General features: G+C 46.9%; 1 protein-coding gene across 2 annotated transcripts in view; it reads right to left on the bottom strand.

The window, feature by feature from the left end:
- Positions 1–17,500, bottom strand: part of grin2da (glutamate receptor, ionotropic, N-methyl D-aspartate 2D, a) — a 92,785-nt gene that overhangs the window by 27,591 nt on the left and 47,694 nt on the right. For both annotated transcript variants that reach the window (XM_029845042.1, XM_029845043.1), the window contains 3 exons: positions 16,431–16,571; positions 5,150–5,264; positions 91–296 (listed from right to left, as the gene is read on the bottom strand). In XM_029845042.1, the coding sequence (XP_029700902.1) occupies positions 91–296; positions 5,150–5,264; positions 16,431–16,571 (462 nt within the window). The remainder of the gene's footprint in view (positions 1–90; positions 297–5,149; positions 5,265–16,430; positions 16,572–17,500) is intronic.

Raw genomic sequence — 17,500 nt, 5'->3', positions numbered from 1 at the left:
ATTTCAGTATTATTACGTATTCTGATGCTCTCACACAGGTCAGTCGCTGCTCTTTTATCCCATCCTGGGCTGTCCAGGCTGTGATGTTACCTGGCATTGACGGGCATGCGGCAGGGAACCGAGTCTCGGATGCAGGAGCTGGTACCGGGGTCTGCTGGTTCTACGATTACGAAGGGCCTCTCCTCTAAAGTCACCACTCGGAGGTGCTGTGAGTCGTCCAAAGGCTTCAGGAATGATCCGTACCGAGACCAGGGATGGTGGCGCAGACGCAGGTGCCCGTTCTCCCACCAGCCAACCTGGAGGGAAAGAAGCACACAAACACAGCTGCTCAGTGTTGGATGTCTGGACAAGAGTTCTGATGGGTCTACTCCAGTGTTGGGTCTTCCTTTTTATTCTTTATTACAAACCATCTGTCTTTGGGGCTGCAGGACTAAGTGAAAGGACACGAGAGGCTTGTTCAAACACACACTTCACCGGAGGGGTTCTGTTGATTTAAGCCACCGAACCCTGAAATCCTCAAATCTTGAGGAGGTAATAAAATCAGAAAAACTTCAATGGTGGAGCTGCAGAGTCCAAAATCAGTTCTAGACCAGTTCCACTGGTGCAGCATGCTGGTCCCAGTTAAAAAGGGATGTGCTGGAACCTGCGTCTTTGCTGCCGTCTGTGGTTTCAACCAACAACCTGCTGGCGCCAAAAGCTAGGGAGGAAAATGATGTCACAATGACTGGATGAAGAGAAGAGCTCAGACACTCATAAAAAGAGAACAATCCCAGATAAGAGGAGGACAAACATGCAAACAATAGAAAGACACCGACAATCGTCATTTAGCATTTTGCCAAACGTCAGGGATGCGAACGCTGGCATCAGCTGGTGCTTCAGACCTCCCTCACTGTACTCATTATGCAGGTTGTGTCTCTCTGCTTTGTTCTGCTGTTACGGCTTTAATCTTTCGCTCCCTCTGCTGCACAGCCAATAACAGGCAGACAAGACAGCTCAGTGTGGAGCAGCTAGATTATCTGCTCTGCTGTGCTCCGGCGTCCCCTCGCTCACCCTGGAACACAGTCGGCCTCAACTGAAGTCAGCTGCTTTCGGCTGCTCTCTAAAATACGCAAACATCCGCAGAAACAGCCGCAGCTTCCTTTCGGTTGCCATGTTTATCCGTTGCCGTGGAGCGGCGTTCTGAGCAGACTCAGCACCTTTTCAACCATTTCTGCTCCGGTTCTCCATAGTTGCGCAGTGTTGGATTGGATTCTTTCTGCCTTTGTTTACCCAGCGCGATCAGTCGTTACACACGTCCATCTCACAACTCTAACATCACATTTATCACTTTCGGTCTGTTACAACCTGCGAGCTAAGACGCCATCTGGCATCAATCTGACGGATGGTTTAGAATTCCTGAGCTTCCGTCTGGCTCTGACGGCTCATGGAGACGCTTCATCGCCCTTATTTATTATAACCAGTTCGCTGCTGCGTTTAAACCATCACTGAGTGAAGACCAGAGGAGCGTTTTCATGCAAACTCATGTCAGTAACGAACGCAGCATCTCAACAGGCTGAGTGCGTTACAGTCGTAGTAAAACAACAGAGAGAAAGTTTATTGGCGATATCATATCCAAACATTTGATTTTGATTGAGAACATTGCTCTGATTTATTACAGTTGGAGGTCTTTTTCGCTGTGAAACATGATTTCATGACATTACCTGACAGAGCCGCTCTACTGACTGCAGCGTGGATTGTTCTCCTCCTCTTTAACCTCAGATCCTCAAAATGCTGGTTTTTCTTTGCTAATGTTGCCCTGTCAATGATGAATGCTAGCTTATCATTCTGTCTGTCTGTCTGACGTACCGACGCAACTGATATTTTATCTATATGATGAGTTACACCTCTCAGAATTCCCAGTCCTGATACCATAAAACAATACTAATTTCTTGCAGCAGAAAGAATGAAAATGCATCCAGCCGTCAGCTGCAGTAATTATGGTGATGCCGGCAGACGTTTTATTGACTGTGTGTATCCGCCCGTGCGCTTTCTGCCTGCAGAACATTCATTATTACTTTTAGGTGATTTCTGGTTCTATTTTCCCTCCGCTGCTTCTGTCTGTTTTGGGGGAAAAAAGCTGAAAATTGTAGTAAACAACTGATAAAAAGTGGCAGCAAAGATGGATGGAGTGCAAATTGTCTGATAGACAGAAGTGATTTTTATCTGTGACAGCTGCAGTCGGTCCAAAAACAATGGAAACGTGCTAATTGAGCAGAAAATACGAAGAATTTGGCAACACCCAACATTTGCTGAATGTTTTCCAAGTTTATTTTTTGACCCTCGTGATCTTTTTGGTGTCCTCTTTTGCTCCGTCCCCGTGCCTCCTCTCTCTGTCTGTTCATTTAGTGCTACCTGATCTGTTTTCCTCCTCCTCTTGGACCTCTCTGTCTTTCTATTTATTTAGCACAAAGTCTGTGTTTTTCCTGGTTCTTTTCTTAGGACATGGCCACCAGCCTTTCTCTCCTCTTCTCCTTTTTCTTTCAGGCTTCCTCAGATTTGTTCTTCTCCCCTGCTATCTGCACCTCGCGGATTCTTTACCTCTGCTTCTTGTTCTTTGGTTTTCTCTTCTCAAGATACTGAGCTCAACCTTGCTGGATTCTTCTTGCGTTTCTGTTAGTCTTCCTCTGAGTTTTCCAGCTCCTGCTCTTCCTCTTCAAAACATTTCAGCTCTTTGATGGATGTTTTCCAGAAGAACAGCCTGGAAGTCTGAAATCCATGAAGGAAAGCTGCTAAAGTTGTAGAAATGATGCCTCTGTATGATTGTTAGTCTCAGCTGTGGTTTATAGTTGTGGAGAGGAAATCATCTTTTCACCTTTGTATGCAGCTAAGATCAAAGAAGGGCTTTGATCTGAGAGCTGCTCATCCATCTTGTATCAAAAAGGTGTCCAAAACTCTGAGATCAAGAAGCCTTCTGTGCAAAATAATGATACTTTGGTCTTGTAACCATGGTAACTGTCATTAATACATTTGTTTCTACAGGCTTCTACATGTTTTACCAACATTTTTGTTCCTCCTCTGTCTTATCAACCCCTTAAGAAAGCTGTGGAATTCTTCTATTTCATGTATTAAACAAGCACATGACCACCATAAAAACTAACCTTGATTGTTGATCTTAACAACATTCTTGATTTAAACTAGCTCAGCAGTTAGCTTTGCTGTAACTGAGATGGTCCCAATGTCTCAGAAAGCTTCTGTCTATTGTCCATGCAGCTAAAACTCCGTGCTCTCTCAGCTATTTCTCCTGTCATGACGGACGCGTGTGGTTTCCTCTTTGTCTAGAGCCTTTCTGCTGGTCCACCTGCTTCTGTGGTGAATGCTTTGCTGTATTCAACTTGTAAGAATTCTGTACCGTCTGCTGACCAGCTCTGCGGTCAGTGTTTGTTCATCTGCCCTGAGGTTACCGTGCTCAGCAAACATCCTCTACTGTGCAGTTCAGAGGTTCATTTAGGAAATAAACACCTGAGTCACAATTGAACTGAGAGGAGTTCTGGTCAGGCAGGGTGGAGTTGTGGTCTCTGAGGGAGGAGCAGTGAAACAGCTTAGCTTTAGCTAAGTCATTAGCCGTCGGATCACAACCCTCCTAAAACTGACTGATCACCATTGAATGTCCTGTTTCAAAAATAACCTTTCACGTCCTGCCTTGAGAAGACTCGATGTTTTTTTCCCGGATCCGAAAGATTCTGTTATTGACAGTCAGCCAGGAATGTATTTTCTCCCTAATTTTCCAAAACTGTGGCCGACAGCCGCACTCATTTCTGGCAGTTAAACTCCATCTGAACGCAATCAGGACAAATTGCAGAAGTGGATTAACCCTGATGGAGAGACGACGCCTGGACTGATTTGATTCGGCGGCAGAAATTGCAGAGACGTCTGCGGCGAAATAAGAGAGAGATGTGAAATAACGTTGTCTGGCATTTGAAGCCGATATTAAAGGCCAAAGGTCACAACAGTTGAGTAACTTCTAGATGTTGAATCAATAGAGGGGCAAAGATCGTTAAACAGAAGTTACAATAATGAGTCTGTAGTAAAAACCACATTAAAGTCATTTTGCTTGTGTAGGGAGTTAAAGATAAGTATGACATGAGTCTGTTCTGGTCTGTTGTGACTAGAGACAAGAGTGAAAATGGAACCCTTATCTGCGGAGTTTTGTCTGCAGCCTCTATCTGTTTCAGGCCTTCAGAGAGGAAAAACATAAGCTAATCTCTCCTCTGACAGCAGCTCAGCTGACATCCTGTGAAAATACAGACATCCTTGGTGTTTATCGAGCGTGATTGATGATATGTATTAAAACAGGATGTAACTGGCAGCGTGAAGCTACGCTACATCCCAAGTGGAGGTCAGCTCAGGCTGGAAGAAACAGAATAAAACATCTGTGTTATCACCTTCCAAACTCATCTTATCGTCTGATGATTTCACTGTGACTTGATTCCCTCTGCAAAACAAGACTGAGGATAATCTGAGGTCACGGTGGTTGTGGCGTATAACATCTTGTGCTGGTCCGTCTCGCGACAGCGTCGTGTTTTTGGGGCTTTCAACAGCTAATTACCGGCAATGCAGCAGGATTTCACAGACAGTCTGGGGGGGCAAACTGCCGAGGCAGAGATGTGTTTTATGAGTGACGACAGCTGAAAAGGAGGATTTAAAGTCCAATTCAGCTCAGACATCCACTATGTGACACTGAGAAGAATCAAAACTGTTGACAAAAGTAAAAGGAAAATGAGATTGTGCAGCTGAACGTTTGACATTAAACACTTTCAAAGATGCTGTCAGGACAACTCTGATTATACCAGAGATAGAGTGAGACAACACGTGCTGCTTGTTCCATTTCCTCCAGTGAAAGTTGTGAAGAGGCGACGATAGTTTGGTTTTAATGGTGTTTAAATCTGGTCAATCTTGAGTTCCTAGACTGTAGGTTAACAGGAACTAAGGAGGTTGACCAAGCAATCACAAGCAATAGAAAATGAAAGGAGAGATCATGATGATCTAATTATGGGGGAGAGGAACAGGCATGAGACAGCAACAAGGTGAGCCAGCAGGTCTGATGAGGCGTGAGGTGGTCTCGCCACCTGGCTTTGGTAATGAGCATCAAAATGCAAAGCTGAGCACTGACCTCCTCCCAACCCCTCCCATTGATGTAGGAGATGACGTCCAGCAGTGGTTTGGACAGGTACCCGTCGCTGTTGAAGGAGTAGTCCCGCCCACCAATGGATATGTTGGTGAAGTACCTGTGAGGGGACAAGAAGGACGAGACGTGATTACAGCAGAAAACATCCCTGAACCCCAGATGGTCCTGAATGGATTTCTGTTGGTGGCACTGGAAATGATCCCGATGCTTCTGTGCTGCAGGATAAATCCTAAAGTGGTGGACCATCCACAAACGGCATCAGAGACCAGACTACACAAGCTGATAAATCTGGGCTTTAAGCACATCCCAGATGCCATCTGAGCTTAGCTCTGCCATTGTCAGGCAAACATGATGTCAAGTATTTAAGTCTTATTCTGAATGTTCCTTGTTCCACAAGCTACTGAGCAAAATCTGTGTGAGAACGCCTCAACAGAGTGAACCTAGACGGACGCTGTCGCTGAACGTGGAGCTGCAGAGGTAATCCACTGGGGACCCTAAACCAGGAGAGCTGACAGTAAAATAAATGGTCGGTCCACTAATTGGAGGAGGGAAATTTCTCCTGGTATGCTAATGTGCCACCGGAGCAGAACTCTCGGGCTGGTTGATGAGGATTCCCCGAGACCTGAATAGTTCCGGGCTGCGGCTGATTGGAAATAACGCGATGCGGCACGATTCCAGAGGCAGATCTGCAGTGAGAACACATCAACAGGAAGGCTGGGCCCAGATTGCCTCCGGGTAGTACTACATGTCTCCACCTCATCATGTAATCACAGGTTTAAAGTCTCCAACAATCGTCTACCACTCCACATCAAGTGGCTACAAGCATAAGCACGGCAGCAGCCCTTAGCCTGTTCATATAAAACATCACCAGGTTGGCCTGAAGCAGCTGGACCAGAAGAGAGGAATCTGAACACATCCTAACGTGATGCAGCCTCTCGCTGGACATTTCCCACCTTTAGCATTTCCTCCACCCACAACAACAGTGGCTGATCTGCATGTTACAGCTTGAGCTGGTCATCCTTGCTCCTCCGTATTCTCCACCTTCTTCCTCTGGGTCCTTCTGTTGAACAAGAAACTGGCTGCTTTTTCATGGACATGCTGTCTGATTTCTGCGGAGGCAGCAGAAAGGCCTGCCGATCATCTGGGATGTGTTACGTGTCTGTGTGGTGTAATCCTGGTTGTGTTGGAGGTGTCCTGCGGAAATAATGGCCACTGCAGTGTTGTTACCCTTGTTACCCACCAATAAAGAGGCACAGAAGGATGAACCTGTAATGAACCCCATCAGGACCCATCAGGGAGTCACAATTTTAGTAGCTACAGAGGTGAAAGAAGAGGAACAGACTTGTGTGTTGCAGGAAGAACGGATTCTTGAACAGCAGAACGACCCGGCATCAGAGAGATATTTACCCTGGCCTCCCCACAGACTCCCCCCAAACATTACCCAGCAGATGGAAGAGGAACCAGAGCTGATTTTTGATGTGAGAAATGTGATTAAATGCACACAAACACAAACATCTCCTGTGAGGGCTGATCTGGTAATACCGATGTTACACCTGTTTTCAAAGATCTCGTAACAATATAAGAATAATGACACTGAGCACAGAGCAGATCATCTGTCTCTACTATAAAAACAAACTCCAGGCTGTTCATCTCAGGTCAGCTTAAAATAGAAAATTATTTCTTTAATCATGATGATTATCACTACTGTTATGTATTATTTTAGTTTCAAATGAGTTATAAATACTCTTCTCTAATCGCATAGAGGAAAACTAGAGCAGAGAGCTTCTATTTAGGATGGAGTCACATTTATACAAATCATTCGTGGCACTTTTCTGAAATCTTTTAGCGTAAACATTGTCTCCGAGTTCTCAGTTTTGATCGGTTCATCACCAGGAGTTTAAATACACGTTGAAGGGAAGCCAAACCATCATCATCATCAAGGTCACCGGCAGCCATCACCATAGTGATCTATAGGACAACGTCATTGCTGATCACTTTAAAAATGACCTGTGAAGGAGCAGGACGGGTGGGCGGAGCCTCAGTGGACCTGACGCTCTCTGCCTGTAACGCCTTCGTAACTGCATCAATGAGCCGGAGCCTGATTTAATCATCGAATCCATTACCGAGACGCGTAGCAACGGTGGATCAGCGTCAGGGGAGAGCAGGCCTGTTTTAATAGTTATGGACTGGAGGTAGATGAAGAGATGTGAAGGTGGGAGAAGATAAAACATACAGGAAAAGAAAAATGGTAATGGAACAGACAAGGTGAGAGAAAAGCTAATAGACAGGATTTGAAGAGGAGGGAGCAAAGAATGGACCTGCCTGGGTTTAAAGGCATCTATTTCAGGCCTGTAACAGAGGGTAAAACTGGGCTTACCCCAGTTAATCCACCTTTTCATTGGCAGGAATAAAAGCTGACCCGACCTCTGTCTGCTGAGGATCACAGAGGCTCAATGAAACACTGGTTACAAGAGTCCAGGATCACAAACGCAGCAGAAATCTGATTCCACACCGTCATCTCACTGCAGCCACCTAGTGGTCGATCCTGAGGTCAGAACATGCTGAAATAATGTGATGATCATGGTTTGACAAACGCCTCCATGGACACAAATCAGCCTGTCATCATATTGATCTGGCATGGCATGTGGCCTGTGAAACTGTGACTTTTTATCTGAAATCCAGACCAAAACCGCTGATTTTCCCGCTGAGTAAAGGGTGAACCACATTTGTGAGAGTGGGAAATCGATCAACCGAATCAGTATCCACATCAAAAAACGACAAAATGAATAATTAGGCCTGATGGGTGTGACCTGTGACCCCCTCGCTTCATCCGTGCGATTCTTCAGCTGAAAGCACTCAACTTATACGCTGTTGTTACAGCAGCGGTTTCTTGGTAACCATGGCAACCGGTTCACAAGCGAAAAGAGGGATGCAGGAAGGAGGGGAAAGAGGGGCGCTCGCAACTACTAAGAAACGACTGATGAAAGAGGTGGAGAAGTTAGACGAGACGATCAGAGACGTGTCCTGTCTCATGGAATGGACATCTCACATTTGTCAGCCTTTACTCACAGGCTCCCTCCTGACCCTGAACGCAACACTCCCAGTTACAGATGCACACACACACACACCATTAATAAATGAATAGCTGGTGAATGTTCCGACTGTCCAGCCGTCATCAGCATCACCCGCAGCAGCAGCCAGAGTCTTGGTGTCAGCTGGAGGAACACTGAGGAGCAGGTAGTCCTCCTCATGAGCCCAAACCACAGGAGGAACCCGCAGCTCATCCCGGCGTCCATTACACGTCGGACTAAGCGCGTTTAGCTCTCCGTGTGGAGTAAAGAAAATAATCCATGAGTTAAGCAAAGAGGAGTAATGTTAAATCAATAATTTAAACCTCCAGTCAAAGAAATCTAACAAATATCAGCTCTGTTTCTGAGCCATTTCTGCCATCACAGATTCAACAGTAGTTTGTGGTTTTAGAACTGGGAATGATTATGTGATGAAAAGCTCCAACCCCCAGCTGTGGTGTGGGTAACGACCGGGCACGGCATGACATTAGATCGAGTTTGTAATTACTTCTTCATCAGTGTAGTCGGCCAGGAAACAAACACATCAAGTTGGGTTTGGATCCCCGGCTGCGGACGCCATGGCCGTTAATATCCTTTCACAAGTCACAGCCGTGAAAGGATATCGACGTACAGTTTGAACACTTCTTAATCAACTGGGAACCCCTTCCAGATCAGCGGGACGATAGATCAAAGCCCGGGGGCCTCATCTGTTGGCTTCCGTTGGCTTGGATGCTAATGCTAATTCCATTCTGAGTAGCAAAGAAGTTTAACAAACGCAGCTTCATTCTTAAAGTTAGTGTCGCGTGATTGATAACTGAATCATTCAAAAAATTTAAGCCCCTTTCAGGAAATGCTCAATGGCCTTTTTTCCCAGCATGCCTTCCTCTGCTGCTGCCTGCCTCACTCCTACCTTCCATTATTGACTGGAATGATTCATAGTTCATCACTTTCCACGACAGAGCTGCAGTGAGCGTGAGGTCTGAATGCACCAGGAGAGTCGTCCTGTGCTCTGAAAGTGTGAAGAATTATGCTTTTATCTCTCTCTCTCTCTCACTCACTTTCTCTCTCACACACACACACACGTGCACGCAGCCCGTGAGGGTTGTGTCGAAGCGAAATGAAAGGCCTGTAACCATGAACAGCACACGGAGGGGGCGGCCTGACAGAGATGTAAAGGCTATCATTACACCGTTGTGACTCAGATTCTGCAGCGAAGCAGCAGAGAATCTGTTGAGTGTGATCTCAGCGAGGTTCCATGTGGCTCTTTTGCATTCAAAAAGCAATGGCTGATCCAAGATGACACATTTTACGGTGTTGTCTTTAGAAATCTGCTCAAATGCCATTTGCTGCCTTCAAGTTCCTGCTGATTATGAGCAGATATAATAGCGTTTCTCCTGTTTATATTTTTATGTGCAGTCTCTGTTATGCAGCTATTCTACATTCAACAAGCAGTCAAACTTTCTGGCGTCTCACCGGAGGAAAATTGAAAACATGATTTAAGTCTGATTGAAGTCTGGAACGGGGTCAGTGGCTGCAGTCCGAACTGTCGCACAATCTGCCTCTGAGCCTCCCTGAATGAAAACAAAAGAAATCTGAAAACTACTGCGGAATGTTGAATGAAAGCCATGCGTCCTTGTTCTCTGCCCAGTCGGCGCTCAAAGGCATCAGAATGAGACTGACAAATAAGAAATTATTCATCAGGCAGAGCTTTGATTCCTGTAAGAACGAGGTAAAACCTGAAGGAATCAACTCAGAGCGCCTTTCTTATATTTCAAATTTCAGCATCAGATTGCTTCCTTCTCTTCTCCTCTTATAACGCTCCTTCCCTCTGGTTTTGCTCTCTCTCCTCCTCTTTGATGTCTTCTTCACATCTCTGACCACATTTTTTGCCCGTGTCTATCAATCTACCTCCTCCTCCTTCCATCTGCCGATGGCGCCACAGGCTTCTCCTGGCGGTTTGTGCTGTTTAGTCTTACAAGTGTTCTCGTCCGTACTGATCATGTCTGCGGACCAAACTTTCAGAAGATGCTTCTGTGGCATCTTTAATTGGTCATCATGCTTTTGTGATTTGAGCACCGGTGGCTTCACACAGCTTTCAGTTTCCGTGTCTGGTCAGACACTTTGTGGGCGACGGCGGCGTTCGTGAAAAAAACAGCCTCCTGTTCAGCAGCCAAAGACGACAGAGTTGAGAAACTGGTCAGAAAAAGATCCAGCCAAGTAGGACTGGATGAGTAAAACCTCTGGAAGAGGAGGCCAAGAGGAGGCAAGGATTAGAGGGAGATGAAGGAAGATGGTAGAGAGACAGAGGAAGGGATACGAGAGGAGAGTGGAGAGACAATTAAAGATGGAGGGGGAGGATGGGGGAGAGGGCCTCTTTCAACATCAAACAGCATGGAGAGAAATTTAATGTTCCTTTTATGGATCTATTTGCATGTTTATAAGCAGGAGTGGCAGCTCATCAGCAGACACACAAACATTCGTATTAGCGCGGCGTGATGGCGCCACACCGCCGCCACCGCTGCCTTCATTAGCTCTGATAGGACAGGGCACAGCGAGGATGCCAGGGTGAGATGGAGTGTGTGTGTTTGCTTTGTTGATTAGCCACCATAGACGCGTGCATACACAGGAAGTCAGTGTGAGTGAAAGCTGCCTGCAGCAAAAGCTTGAAAAGGAGCCGTTAACGTGCCATGTTGAGGTGGCTAAAACTTTTAGCTCCCCAGCTAACAGCTCGGGACGAGACTTCAGCTGCGCCCCCAAACGGGCTCAAACCATTTGCTTTCTGTGATCAAGCTTCACCGGCAGGCAGGAAGCTGCGCTCGGTCTAAGAACGCAGGGAGCAGGTTCTTACATTTTGATGCGAATCAGGGACGATGGTTCACTCGTGTGTCTCTCAGCACCACTCACATGCAGTCGTTGGGTCTGAATAATTGTTCATCTCTCAATAACATGACTTTGGCACTGAACAAGCAGACATCTTTGACTTTTTGCTCTTCCAACACTGCTCTTTTTATTCCTTTTATCCCTCTTTTCTTCCTGCCTTCATTGTGCACCTGAATGCAATTATCCAATTTACATGCAAAATGATGCATCTGATGTTTTTGTGACTGAGCCCCACAAAGACGCCGAGCTGGGGGACAAAGATGGGCGGGAGAGAGTGGAGCAAAGAGGCGGACGGATGGAGCGAGGGCGGGGAGGAGGAGAGCCGGGTGGGAGATGGAAGCAGGGAAAATGCAGAACAGGGATGTGGGAATGAATGAAAAAGGCTGATGGAAAATGACAGCTGAGTAAAAGACTAGAAGACAAATGCCAGTGCGAGCTCATGGCAGAATGACGGAGATCAAAGAGTAAATAATTAAATGAAACTGGTGTTTTTAAAGGAGCGCACGTTTCCCTGCAGGGTGACTGAGGAGATCGGCTAGTAGCGACAAACAACTGCGCGATGGTCTGAATCAACCCAAGCGGGGATTTGCATTTCTATGACAACGGGGGGGGGGGGGTAACATTTAGAAAGAGCAGGCTGCTGAGTTCTGGCAGAGCAGAAATGCCACCCAAAATGATAAATATATACGATCATATCACAGCAGGTCAGGTAAACAAAGCGGAACCTGTTGAGGTGGAGATCAAAAGGACGCACGAACATCGAATACAATCAAGAAGTGTGTGTGCGTGTGTGTGTAAATCTATAGGTTCCTTCTTTATATTGGAGATTGAGACACAAGGGAGGAATAGGTGGGTTCGTTTATTAAACAAAGCCTCTAAATCATTAAACAGCTGGTTAAAGAAGCCCAGAGACCAAAGTCCTTCCCAGCCTGCTCTCGTATCAGCAGCGCTGCAGCAGTCACAAGTTTAACTCCCCTCCAGGGAAACTCCTTTAAAGCATCTTCCCCGGTAGCCAGGAGGAGGAGGAGGAGGAGGTAGTCCCTCTCCTCCTTGTCCACAACTTCAAACTGAGACAGACAGAAGTGTGAGGACAGGAGGGGGTCCGACTGCAGGAGGGGGTCGGACCCTGGAGTCCTCGTCACTAAAGTCCACTTCTATTCCAGCAGAACTATTTAAGTCTCTTCAGGTTTCAGGTAACGAAGACTCTGAGGAGGATTTTCAGCCACGTTTCTTTTAAATGTGACATGAGGTTGAAGTAAGAAGGTTAATAAGGAGGAAAAAAACGACTGGAGAGAAATGGCTCCAGGGTCGGAAGGAGAGGATTTCTTTCTCAAATCTGGGTTGAGAGGAGGCGCTCTGGCACTTGTCTGCATTAAACACCAGGGTTGTCCTGCAAGTCAAAATCCCTCTGAGGGACGGACGCAGGGGCAGATCTGAGCTGAGCTGTGGGAGAAGGCTCGATGGAGACCCTTCCAAAGGTTCCAGGTTCCAGCTCTGAGTGGGATTAAAAGAAGTTCAAAGTTTCTTTCTGCCAAAGAGGTCTGGAACCAATGAACAGGTGATAAAAGTCACCATTTTAATGTGAAGAATTAAATAAAAGGAAATAAATCAGCATATAACATCATCTGTGAGAAGATGCCAGAAGACAAAGTGAAGGCGAAAACGCAGCCGGGAAGGAAGCGACATGAGACACAAGCTGATGCTGCGCCAGAAAACACGACAGATGGGAGAGAGACAGGCCACCATGTTGACGAGCATCGAGGGAAGGTGTGAAAAGACGTGACGGGAGAGGAAAAGTGGCAGTGCTGGGGCTGCTCATTGATCATTTCGGATTGTTTCAATGTTTGTTAAGAGTGGCTAAAAGAAAGAGTTTCATTTACTTCTTTATGGGAAAAGCTCCAAAGTGATATGAATGAAGGTACCGAGCGAGTGGACAGAACCAAGCGGGTTCTGGACGGTTACACAGACAGTTTCAGGGCTCAAGATTTGAAATAGAGAAGGATCGCAGTAAAGGAAAAGTTCCAATCCAGTCTGACTAGTATAACAGCAGCTTCACCATTAAGCCAAAGAAAATCACTTAACTGGACCACTAGTGATCAGGTCCAGTTTCAGATGGATGAGGATGGTTTGATCTTGCAGCAGAGGCATTCTGAGACTTGTCTGAGCTTCTATTTTGACGTCGTTTGTGAGTCGCGTGTGAATCTACGGTGGCGGCGGCGCCGCTCGCCTCCCTCTCACAGCTGCAGTTGACGAGTACACGAGGAGAATCGGTTTCCTGCCATGTTTCAGTTTCCAGTCGACGCCGAGGCGTGTTAATTGATTTCATTACGCTGCCTCGCATCCGAATCCCGCCGGTGTCTGCGATCTGATGTTCGGAAGCCGTAAATGATTTCCACATAGACGCGCCAAATCACAGCCATCATCATCATCATCATCATCATCATCATCATCATCGTCGTCGTCGCTGGCGGCTGTGTCCGATTCCCGTCATCTCCTTTATTTCCTTTTACTTCGTCTCATCTTTGTCTGTTAATGCTGATGTCTGTAAATGAGCAGCTGCTTGTTTTTGGAATATTGGAAACAGTTGAAAACATCTTTCCTGCCTGAATGGTTTGTTTAGCAGAGTGATATTGAACTACTCGAGAAAAAGAATCCTCCATATGGTCTAAAATGTCCCGAAGGTCACAACGAACTGTGAGATTTGAACCTTTTGGGTTCCCAGCAGAGCCAACGGTGCTGGTGGGAGCGTCAGAAGGTGAAGATCCCAGCAGGGGGGCGGTTGGACTAGCTCGCAGCATCTGTGACAAACATCCTTAATGAAGGCGACACTGACAGACGTCCAGATGACTCAAAACAGCCTTCGCCGATGGACATTTGTCTGATGGTCAGACCTTATAAAGTTGCATCTCAGTTGCCCCGTTCTGGTCCAGAGAAGTCGTTCCAGAAGCCTCCCCCACTGGTCCAGGATCAGAACCAATGTCGCTCAGACTAAAGATAAATGTTGACTCGGTGTCTTCCCGTCTCTCCACACTGAACTGCCCACATCTGCGTGGAGCTGAGACGCGTTCAAAATGAAGGCAGAGAGACAAGTTCTTCTGACCTCTTTCCATAAAGGCCTGTTTCCAAAATAAAGGTGTTTACTTGTTGGAAGGAGCTGCCTAATTGTTGGAAACAGCTTGAATTTTATTCCTGTCAGCTCTGATGGGAGCGCAGCGATTTTGGCAAAGAGGTGTTCATCACCGTGGAGAGTAAAACCTTTCACAGGTTACAGATGTCATTCATTCTGTGGTGGAGAGAAGTACCAGCGCCACTCGATTAGACTCCCAGGGGCCCCGGCACCTGTCAGCGTGACAGACAGGCCCTCTGCTGATGGAGAGTGCTGAAAAACCAGATTGTGACGCGTATGAAATGTCGAAAATGAACCTTTTCACTTCATTAAAGGAAAGAGGCCGCCAACCTGTGGTAACATCCAATCACATAGATGATTTCCCTGCCTGGCATCAATCTTTCATGTCAAAAACTGGTATTTGCTTCTGGTAAACGCTGTTATTTAGGACAACTGTCTCTCTTCTGCCCCTCACAGGCAGCGTTTATTGCAGGGAGTTTGAAGACAGGATAGTTTTAATTGGTTGTAGAGAGGGGAAGTGTGAATTAAAGAAGAAATAAAATGTTAGATGCAGTCAGTCGGCGTGTCCTCTAATAAATAACCTGCTGATTAGTGTAACCAGTGAGGCAGCTCGATTAAACTGGGTCAAACCAACAAGGTTGTTTCCGGTCTTATACGACAGCCTGTGCTCTGCCTATTCTGCCAACTGTGCACCATCCTAAAGGCACAGTCACAATTTAGAATCACATTACTGGAACTGCTGGATGATGGCCGCTGTCGGGTCTGCAGGATCATCAATACAGCAAAATCTAAAAAACTGGCAACAACCCACCTCCGAAGGAGGTAATAAAACACACACACAACACTGGAATATTCCCCGACGCAGCGCCATGGCGTCCTCTGCGTTTGACATATTCTTTTTTTATGCAGAAGACATCTGACAAATGAGTTGTGAGGACGTCCCTGCCTGGTTCAGTGATGAATTGAGACACGTCTGGGCAAAAACAAATGGAGCAGGCTGCAAAAATGTTGAAGCTCTTTGCAAACTTATTCAGGGTTTCGAGTCGAGTTAGGAAACCAAGCTAAGCTAAGCAAAAAAAACCTAACAGCGCCTCCTGCAGATGTAGTGGGGAGCTAGTTTAGCTATCAGGCTTGTGGTTTAGGGGGTCGATCAATAACAACTGTTAGACAAAGGTCCTCAGGAATAAACCAGCTGCACTGATCTTCTGATACTCTTCTCCAACACAAGCCGAGCGGAGTTTATTCTATCCACCCCCCTCATCCATGAGTGAAATTCCTCAGACGTACCTCAGTAATTACCCTGTATCAATTCTTAACCGCCTGTCAAACAGCAGGTTAAAAAGTGAGGCTGTCTTCTGCAAACTGTTCCCACAGGGGATTCAGCCAAAGAGCAGCGGCAGTCAATCAAGTCGGACGCTTCTATCAGGCCCCTCCGATTGTTGTCTCTCCACATATCTGTGGTCCCCTTGGGTATAAGGGGCTGTCTGAGATGGAAGAGTGAAGCCTTGAGGGAACTCTGCCAGGTAAAGTTGAAGCCGATGTGGAAAACCTCCCGAGGTTCATCTGACTAATTCTTGATCAGGCTGCAACAATTCAGTATTTCTTCCACGTGGACAGAGCTGTCCCACTGGGACATGTCTGGACCCAGTACACCAGAACACAATACCCATGATACAGAGAGGGACCCGGCACCTGTGCCTTCCTTTTACTCGTCCCAGACGTGTGGACGGGCAAACGGTCCTCAGGTCAGATAATTAGTCAACCGACTAAAGCCAAAAAAAGACATTTTCCTGTTTTACATGACACCATCTCAGGTGAAGGTGATGTTCAGACAGTTGTAAATGAGCTGTGAATTCATTAATTAGCTGTAAATTAATTCTCTGAATGTCTTGAGGACACATTAAATCTGAATTGCTGGACGTTTCTGAGGTGATGTGAAACAGGAGGGAAATCCAAGCCCATTGGGCTGCCGGGACCAGCACAACACACATCAGTCATCGGGAGCCGGTTCAGGATGAGGAGCACGCGTGGAGAGCGTCACCATAGAAACAAGGCAGCGGTTTTTCACACCAGAATGACTCAGCATTCCTGATGTACCCTGCGAGGACCACGCTTATCCGAGCCGTCCTGTCCGCCTGTTCTCACCGCTGTGGTGAAAAACAACAATGTCATTCTCGCCCTTCCCCCTCACCTGATCCTGTCTGGCACTCTGTGGGTCTGGTTGCCGTCGGTCTGGCAGTTGCCGGCGTACTGCGACCTGCTGGAAGCGCCGAGGTCTCTCCTTAGAGCCATGGCCCCGTGGGTGAGCACGGACACACCTTTGGCGATCCGCCTGGGGACCAGAGCAACAAACATGAGCGGAGAATGAGGACAGTCTCACCTGGGACCAGGACGGAGGGAAAAGGTGCAAACAAAGAGAGTCTGGAAGTGAAGAATGAATCAACGCTGCCGCGAATATAAAGCTGAACTGGGCAAAAGTCCAAACTTGGCATCTAAAGAGCTTCATCGAAATGAAAATTAATTAATTTTCCGTCAGCGAAACGGCTCCTGAAGGGCAGATGGTCCCTCACACACTGATGTTGGGTCGCAGGAGGACGGCCTTTAGCCATCAGTGATGCAGTCACCTTCATAATGGAGACAGAGGAGGGAGCGATAACCATGTGCAGGATGAGGTTCGAGCAGGACTGAAGATGCGACAGATTGTTGTGTTAGTTACCTACATGTAGGTGTAGGTTCTATTGCCTACACCTATTGCCCCTACACCTACATGTAGGTGTAGGGGCAATAGGTGGTCCAGCCCCCCTGCTCTACTAAAGCCTGCCTGAGGCCGTTCAGGAGGGCCCATCTGCATCCCTCACATAACTATAAGTGTCCAGCAGTAGTCCTTGAACGCACCATCTGTGTTTCACAATAAAGCGCTGCGTTCTGCCTAACGGCGACATGTGCGCTGCTCGTTTGGGCGTCACGGAAATCTCGATGCATTTCAGCTGGTCGTCTGGAGGCGAGCGTTTGACAAAGCGCGCACGGCAGCGTGGCAGGTTGGACGTGTTGACGGAAACGCACGCTCAAAGGATGTGAGAGAAAAAGCTGCCTGCTGAATGAATGTGGAATCAGAAGAATCCAACAATCTCTCTAAAAAACCTTGAATTATTGAACAGTCCTCATAAAAACAGCCTCTCGCTGTTTCCTGTCACAACTGAGCAGAGTTTAGCGGTAAAAATCAATAATGGGTCGCACCTCTCACCCAGACGCACCTGGTCA

Source organism: Takifugu rubripes, chromosome 12 (genome assembly GCF_901000725.2).
Source record: "Takifugu rubripes chromosome 12, fTakRub1.2, whole genome shotgun sequence".
Taxonomy (NCBI): Eukaryota; Metazoa; Chordata; class Actinopteri; order Tetraodontiformes; family Tetraodontidae; genus Takifugu; species Takifugu rubripes.
This window is presented reverse-complemented; position numbering and strand designations above follow the sequence as displayed.